This window comes from Paralichthys olivaceus, chromosome 5 (genome assembly GCF_024713975.1).
Source record: "Paralichthys olivaceus isolate ysfri-2021 chromosome 5, ASM2471397v2, whole genome shotgun sequence".
Lineage (NCBI taxonomy): Eukaryota > Metazoa > Chordata > Actinopteri > Pleuronectiformes > Paralichthyidae > Paralichthys > Paralichthys olivaceus.
The window spans coordinates 4,071,512-4,080,261 of record NC_091097.1 but is presented as its reverse complement, the minus strand read 5'-3'; the positions used below and the strand labels follow the sequence as shown (position 1 = coordinate 4,080,261).

Below are 8,750 nucleotides of genomic sequence, written 5' to 3'. Positions count from 1 at the left end.
TGATGCGATCATTTACACAAAGATGATCAATGACTGTAAATAAAGATCAGTGACTGTATATAGAGACCAATTACTGTATATAAAGACAATCAATGCCCTCATACTGTATAAAGATAATTGATGACTGTAGGATGATCAGTGACTATTACTGGAACATTTACTTCTATGATATGAGTTAATTCAAACCATATTGATATTACAGATCATTTTATACAATAATATTGTCTTTTTGCACGCTCTGTCTACATATTCTTACACTCACAGTATATTATATTATCTATTGTATAGTCAAGTACTTATATTTATACCTCTACTATATACTATATATCATATCATATTATATCATACTCTTTGTATATTCTTTGTATATAAATCTATATACACATATTTATACATGTGTACATGTTATTATTATTATATTATTACTATTATTATTATATTATTATATATATTATATACTGTACTATTTTTTATTTACTGTCTAACAATAACATTACCATCATATCATCAGTACTATTACCATCATATTGCCACTGCATGTTATCTTATCTACCTATTCATCTTGTGTTTCTGTTTTTATTCTTTCTACCTCAATATTTTATTTTATTCTATTGTATTGTATTTTATTGTATTCAAATATACCAGCTGCTATGACGACAACCAGATCTATCTATCTATCTATCTATATAAAGACGATCAGTGACAGTATATAAAGGTGACCAGTGTTTATAGAGAGAATCAGTGACTGTATATAGAGAAAATCCATGACTGGATACAAAGACCATCAATGACTGCATATAAAGATGACCAGTGATCGTATACAAAAACGATGAGTGACTTTATATAAACATGATCAATGATTGTATATAAAGACAATCATTGACTGCATATAAAGTTGATCAATGACAGTATATACTATCAGTGACTGTATATAAAGTTGATCAATGACAGTATATACTATCAGTGACTGTATATAAAGTTGATCAATGACAGTATATACTATCAGTGACTGTATATAAAGTTGATCAATGACAGTATATACTATCAGTGACTGAATATAAAGACTATAAGTGCCTGATACATGGACAACGCATCATATTTGGATATATGTTCTGTATTGATTGAAGTTCACATTAGTGTTGATGAAGTCCGTCTCAAGCGCAGCTATTGCTAGCTGCCTGTTTTCATCTTCTTCCACTTTGACTTCAGACTAGAGTGAGACTACGCTGCTCTCTCCAGTCATGGAACAATCAGACTTCTATCACCTGCGACATCTGCGATACCTCCGGGAGCTCTAATACCATCTCATGACCTCCTGACTCAAGATTCAAAACCATTTAACCATTTACTGTCTGGTTAGAACCTATTAGCAGGAGATCACCTGTGAAGCTTCAGCCGGTGACTGCACAGGTACATATTGTGGATTCGTTCGTGAGCGGCGAGTGTCTATGAATGACAGGAAGCTGTGAGGCATCCCTGTATGTCGAGCGTCGTGGTCCGAGTCTGTAAACTGGACAGGTGTCAGAGTCTCTGGTTCCAGTGAAAGGTTTCTCAGTGAAGCGGTGAGCTGACAGCACACAGCAGCTTGTTGACCCAGCAGCTGTAATAGAGAGCTGCAGCCCCAGCGCTCGGCCTGTCAGTCCCACTGAGATTAAAAATCTCTGGATGACAATCTCATTTTCCTTTTTTTTTTTTTTATCTCCTAGAAGAGTCAACCCTTCAATTACCCTGGGAGAAATGTTTGTCCACACACAGATATGAACATGTGGAAGAGAAATAAGCTTCATAAGTCTCTGTGAATCCGCTGGCAGCTTCCTCCGGTTTTATCAAACATTGTTGGACGTTTGATTTGCTCATTTAGCATCTGTTGGTGCAGAGACGTTGCAGGGACTAGATTAAGGCCAGTATGAATTTTCTGGAGCTGATGCTAAAGTGTAAATATTTACTATAACAACGTCTCGCAACCAGACAACCATCCTGAGAAAGAAGAATTACAAGTACAAATTTTGAAATTCCTTCAGGGTAAAAAAACCTCTAAAGCTGCTCTGAAACACTTAACACTGTGAAACTCTTAAACCCTCACATGAAAGAAAGATATATTTTATCTCTGTAATAAAAGAGCATAAAACTGTAAGAAAGAGAAATAAATGCTGAAAAAGAATCCAGGATATGATGTCAGTCAAAGATTTTAAATGGGGAGTGTTTGAGTGATGAAGGATGGCTGGGTCAAAGACAGACGTGTACAAACGCCTTGTGAATGTAAACAACACGTTAGTGCTCTCATTCGAACGTTAAGCGTAATGGTCATAAATCATGCGCTGACACTCTTCCCCGACACGACACCTGCAGAATATTCAGCCACAGCTTCTGTCAGATAAGACGTCAGACAAGACGTCAGACAAGACGTCGAGAGACAACGGGACACAGGAAATAGAATTTAGGAATATTGTGTAAATAGATTAGAAAAAAAAACTATAGTCAAGGTTGAAATGTAAAAATTATGTTCAGGTTCAGAGAAAGTGATGGAGTGAGGTCATATAGAAAACAACAGACAAGCAAACAACCTGCAGTGTTGTGACTAGAAATACGTTTGCAAAATTCATCTTAAAGTAACGTCCATCCGTCCATGCCACCAGTGAGGGATTCTAGGGCAGCTGGAGCCAATCCCACTTGACATTGGTCAGAAGGTTGGGACTCATGGCTCGTGATGATTGGTTTTTACAGGTTTATGTTTGTGGCACTCAAGAATACATTGGTTTCAATCTGAGTGGATGTTTGATATTTTCTATTTTAGAAAAACTGAAAGAGGCTCCATTATTGCTGCTTTCTTCACTGTGCAATGTTCTTCATTTTCAAGGTTCCGTCTGTTTAACTTCACCAACAGTAAGTGGGTCGAAGGCAATAAATTCAAGGCATCTGCATATTTCAAATGTAATCTCTTTTCAGACCTTTTTATGACATTGAAATTGAAAAAAATTATAAAACACTTCAGGTAGTGGGTGAAAGAATGTTAAATCTGGTCAGATTGGGGGGATCATTTTTAAAACATCTTTTTCAACTTGCAAAGTTTTTATTTCGTCGTTATATTTATTGCAAAAATAAATGTATATATGTCTATTTTCCTTTATGCTAACCTTTGTTTTTTAACTTACCAATTCTCCTGAGTTCATATTGTCTCTAGACTCAAATCTATTGTGAATAGTGTGTGGGAGAATCACAACATTTTGGGGTATATAACTTAATAAACAGGGTGTTAGTGGTTCACAATATGCAGATCAAATTCCAGCCTCTTTATTTCTTTATGGAAAGTCTGCAGAGCCGAGCCGTTTGTATAGTCAGAGAACTGCTCCCAAGATTGTCCTTGGAGGACCCACACTTACTACACACACACACACACAGTACCATCTGCAGTTGAATCCATTGTGGCCCACAGCTTTATTACCAGATTTATTTACTCTGGCTGGTTCAGGTGTGACTGTGAGACCTGCTCGCCCCCACAGGTGCGCCCCGGGGGGCTGGAGACGATTATGACTCTATCAAGAAGCCTTATTAAGTGTCGGCAGCGGCAGACAGCACTGCGGTCGCTGCAAACCTGAATCACAGACTGGAGCATGGAAGGAAATCAGACACAGCGTCCTGTTTTCAGGCCTGCTCATTATCAGGTCACATTTTCACTCCGTCCTAAACAAGCAGGCTGTGTTCACCGCGGTGCCGCCTCAGTGTGATCAGTCATTTCAGGCCACAGGAAACACAGCGGCTTCAAGATATAAACATGACTACGTTAAAGCAGAGCTGGGGGCTGGTTTACTCGGTGCTGAGCACAGAGGGAGCAGCATCGGGAAGAGGCATTAAAAGTGGAAATCGTCCTCATCTGCCACCTCCATTTGTTACTCTCCAACATCATTCACATTTAATATTTCCCTGCTGGGGGGGTTTAGCACATTGGAACTCATTATCAGCCAGGTGTAGTCTCATCGTGTGATGACAGATGGCTTTCTTTTCATTCCAGACAGATGCCGCCCTATTTTTTTAATGACCCCTTCTCTGTTTCTCCTCCATGCCTCGTAGCTGTGAGGTTCATTAGCACAGAAAGGACTCAACGGAGGCCTGGGGATGAGAGTGGGCTCACAGTGTTTTAGGAATGGAAGTCGAGTGCTTCCTTAGTCAGTGCGGAGCTGATCGTCATGCGGGACAGAGGAGGCTGTTGACCAGAGACAAAACCTTAACTCACAACAACTTCCACAACTGTCTCCAGAACTAAACTCTGGACTCTGGAATCAACAATACTGAAGCTATTAAAGATGTGAAAAAGGGTGGTGCTAAATATAGAAAAATAGTTCTCTGTGATTGACAGCTAGCACCATCCAATGTGTGCAGGTCGCAGGTGTAGGTCTAAATGTAAATGTCTTTGGCAGGATAAACACTCAATCAGACAGTGGGTGTTATCAATGTCACAAAAAAATGTCAAGTATCTAATGTTGATGAGGTGCAGATGAACATAAAGCCTTTATTTTCTGAGGGAATCATTCAAAAATCAAATACAACAATTAAAGCTGTAAACATCCACAGAAATTGAACAAGAGTCACAGGCTGGACAACATATCGTAAACAAAGGGATAAAAAATAAGGAAATAAGACAAGTCACACCAAAAAAACTGAATTGAAATTCTAGAAAGAAAAAAAGCAGATAAAGTAAAATAGGAGATATTTGGGGACACCGATTGTCAGATAAATGAACTCACATGCAGATGTTTTCACACAAGCTGCTTTTTCACAAGATGAGAAAAAAACTGCAGAGTCGATACGTTTGTTTAACCCTGTTAAAAAAAGGCACATTTCATAACTCTAAACAAGAGTCATCTAAAACACATTGAACATCAATATCTCATTTACACACACACACACACACACACACACACACACACACACACACACACACACAGAATTTTATATTTGCCTCTGTATGGAATTATCTGCAAAGGATCTGCATTATTCTAATTTAACACCTCTATCAAAGAGGTTATGTTTTCTCTTCTTATGCAAAATGTCAAATAAAATAATTTCTAACAGCTTTGGATTTGCTGTGGCAATGTACAAATCAGGATTCAAATCATTGATTCACAAGGTTTGAATCAGTATATTATCCAGATTGAGCCCCATCACATCTTGAAGTACCATGATGTAACACAAAACAACATTAAAAAGGGCCAGTTCACACAAATATTTTCTCATTATACCATGAATGGCATCAAGCCACGGAGGAAGGTTTGGGAACATCCCATGCTTAAGTGTTTGAAAAATTACATTTACAATTTACAACAGCAGCCTCTCGTTCCACAGAGCGTCCTTGTTAACTGGTTACTCCTGATAATCCACAGAACACAGTGCTCATGCAGCCGGGATGACAAATGTAGTCAAGTGAAACCCGGAGGAATGAGTTGAGAAACAGTACGAAGGCAGATGCTTCCATACAGCTGCACTGCACGCACGGTACAGTTCAACAATTAACAACCCCTCATGCATCATATGTATCACAATGGCAGAGAAAAAGGTCTTTACGACTTTTGAAGAGTGTTCATTGTCGGGGCATCGACAGCAGGAGATTTATTTACAAAATAGAACAGGTTCCTCTTATTCCCACCGAAAAAAAATTCTTGAGTCGAGGCCAAAGTCTTGAGTCATGCCAAAGCTGCTGACTCACTTATTTCAATGGACGTTCGAGGGGCTACGTCAGGAAATCATCTGCCATATTGAAAAAAACATGAGCAAAGAAGTTGCATTGTATCAGCCGCCATTTCTTTCCAGCAGAAGTTACCTAAACTTCAGCTATGTAACGGTCTACATATTTTTCTTTTGAGGTTTATTTATGGTTGGCAAACAATGAATTGGTGCATTAGCGCCACCGTCGAGTGCGGATTACAAAGGGTTTGGTTCTCAGACATCTCGACATTATAGACCGTAAGTACATATGTCTGACGTGGCGGCTCCCCAAAAATGTCTCATTCACCACCAGGCTGCAGAATGTGTTATAATCTATCATTTTTTTGTATTCGTATGTTAGTTTCCAGTATAAGCTCCTGTTTTCATTGTGAATCTGCTTTTGTTCCTGTTCCCTTATGTTCTTTGTGTACAGCTCATGTACAGTTTCCTACTAGTACCTCTCATCTCCTATCGCCTTTCTGTACTTCAGCATCTGTGTGTTTTCTCTTCCTCATTAAACTGTCCTCCCTGAATCATCCTGTGTTTGTATCATTTCCTACCTTTTAGAAAAGATTGAAAACAGAGCTGCTGTGGTGGCCTGAGGAGGCTCGACACTTTACCAACAACTTATGTTGGTTTTAGCTTTAATTCGTCACCTGTAGTTTCGAACTACTTTCTCTGAACGAGTAAAACAAATCAAAATGAGATGCACGGAAAGACCCACAAGTTCGATTTCATGCACCTCCGCTGTAAATTCCGCCAAAGATAATCAATAAAATATGTTTTATGTACCGGGCCTTTAAAGAGGTGCTTTACGAATGAGGAAAACCGAAGAGACAGGACCATTGGACGGGACAAAGATGGAAATGTAACGGCAATAACCGAGTTCATTAACATAGGCAATACCCAGAGAGAGCTGCCAAGTGTCAGTGAAGTCAGCATTATTGAATACATAGCACAGTGTGGCGTCGAAGCTGTGGAGTTATTGTGGGCCCCGCAGCAGCCTTCACTTTGGGTCACTGATGGCTTCCCCACAGCCAGAGCTGAAGCGTTGTAGATCACGATTAACTTGTCAGGTGATGGGCTCTGTGATAGATACAGTACGAGCCTGTCAGAGTCATGAGGGGGGGGGGGGGTGAGCAGTAAAAGACGAGAGACCTGCCCTGTGTGTGAACTAGTGGTGATAAACAGAGATGTAGCTCTTCCTGGAGGCCTGTCTGTCTGGATCCGTCACAGACGGGGCTTCATTGTTCACGAGGGGGACGAGGAGATCGTAGGCCACTAACGCTGACGAATGGAAACACGTCAGCCACGAAAGACTTATCATCCCCGATGCGTCCGTTTCTCTTCTTCTGTTGATTTTGTTGCCAAGCAGTTACGCAACAGGACACGAGTCTGGATGTGACAGACCTTTTCTCTTGTCACTACTCGGCTCTTTGAATTGCTCTAATATATTTTTATTAGAACATTCTGCGCTGAAGGTCCGGTGGATCATTCAGGACCACAACACTAACTTTTTGAGATTTGAGCAAGGCGGAGTTTAACAGTGTCTGACACATCCTGTTCCGGTGTCTATATTTCTATAACTGTCCAAAACCGATAACCTGTGAAAACATGTTTGAAGCATAGTGGACCATATTTTGATGAATTTTATAAAGTTATGCAATATCTTGCGAAAACCTCAGACTTTCAGGTGTTTGTTGAAAAAAGATTATTTTAATAAATTCCCTTTCAGCATTTCCATTTACTGTTCCAGCTTTTATCTTTTGTAATTAACATGAACACTTGACATTTGGTCCCTTTTAACAAATTTGATAAATTACTCTAAATTACATTTAATTTATGCAACAAAAGTCCCATAAAAAGGCACACTGTCCAACCAACAGCGAGTAAGGCCTCGGGAACAGGAACAAAGAAACTGGCCAAACTTTTTTCTTTTAGAAAGTTTTGGGAATGATGGGTTCTCATTTCTTGGTGTCAGTCAGAATGATGTTGGCTGTGACAAACATGAGGCAGAAGGCGGCCCACAGCAAAACAAACCACACCCAGAAGGCGTGACGGAAAGGAGACCGGTGCTTGTTGATGGCATTTCTGCCCATCACAGGCTCCAGGTGGCGTCTACCATAATAAACAAGGAAGGCTGGGATAATGTACTGGATCCCTGTGCCAGCATAAGCTCCTGTTATGCCCACCAGGGACTCCAGGTTGTGGGTGAAAAAGGCCACCAGGATCGGGGGCACAAGGGTAATGAGAGGAAACACGACACGGTCCACCACCCAGGGGTAGGTGCCTCCATCACGATGGAAGAGGGTCCTCCAGTTGTTGCGAAGCGTGACGGCAATGATGGGGAAGTTGGTGCTGATGGTGAAGACTGGGAACAAGCCCAAGAAGTAGCGCAGCACTGGAATATCTAACACATCGCAGTTGTCTGTGAAATTCAGGGTGTACATGTCGTGCAGCAGTGAGCTGTCAAAGCAGAAGATGGCGGTGAACGACAGGAGGACGTAGAAGCCCAGGATGAGGATGTAGTCCGCCAAAACCAGGGTGCCGACTCGTTTCTTTTCAGAGATGGGTGTCACCAGGGAGGGCAGGGAGTGCTGGCACATGAAGGAGTAGACACACACCCCAAACAGGTTGGGGACTCCAGATAATGAGGCGACTGGTGGTTTGCCCTCACCGGTGCCTTTGCCAATGCGGATCAGAGCCAAGATGATCATCATGGTAAAAGCTGTAAAAAAAAGAAAAGAAAAAGACAAGATTAATGCTATTGTGACACAGAAACACTAATTTCATGTACATTTAGCTGTCAAATCAGTTCTAAACCTGACTCTTTTGAATGGTCTGTGGTCGTGCTGGTTGCAGTTTTCTTTCTGATACTGTAAAATTGAACTGCAGTAATTGAGCTGGGTCAAGTAAGGACCGACTGCTGAAGATAAGTAAGGATCAACTGCTGAAGATGCACCAATGCTGCTGCCCAAAGAGCTGTTCACCAGAAGCTCAACTCAGTATCCAGACCACTGAACAAGAGAATCAATTGTTGAACATGTGAG

General features: G+C 40.7%; 1 protein-coding gene across 1 annotated transcript in view; it reads right to left on the bottom strand.

Annotated features, from left to right (window-relative positions):
• Positions 1-4,478: 4,478 nt before the first annotated feature.
• Positions 4,479-8,750, bottom strand: part of tmem104 (transmembrane protein 104) — a 51,625-nt gene continuing 47,353 nt past the window's right edge. Inside the window, exon 10 of the mRNA XM_020094732.2 lies at positions 4,479-8,428. Within this exon, the coding sequence (XP_019950291.1) occupies positions 7,665-8,428 (764 nt within the window). The 3' untranslated portion in view covers positions 4,479-7,664. The remainder of the gene's footprint in view (positions 8,429-8,750) is intronic.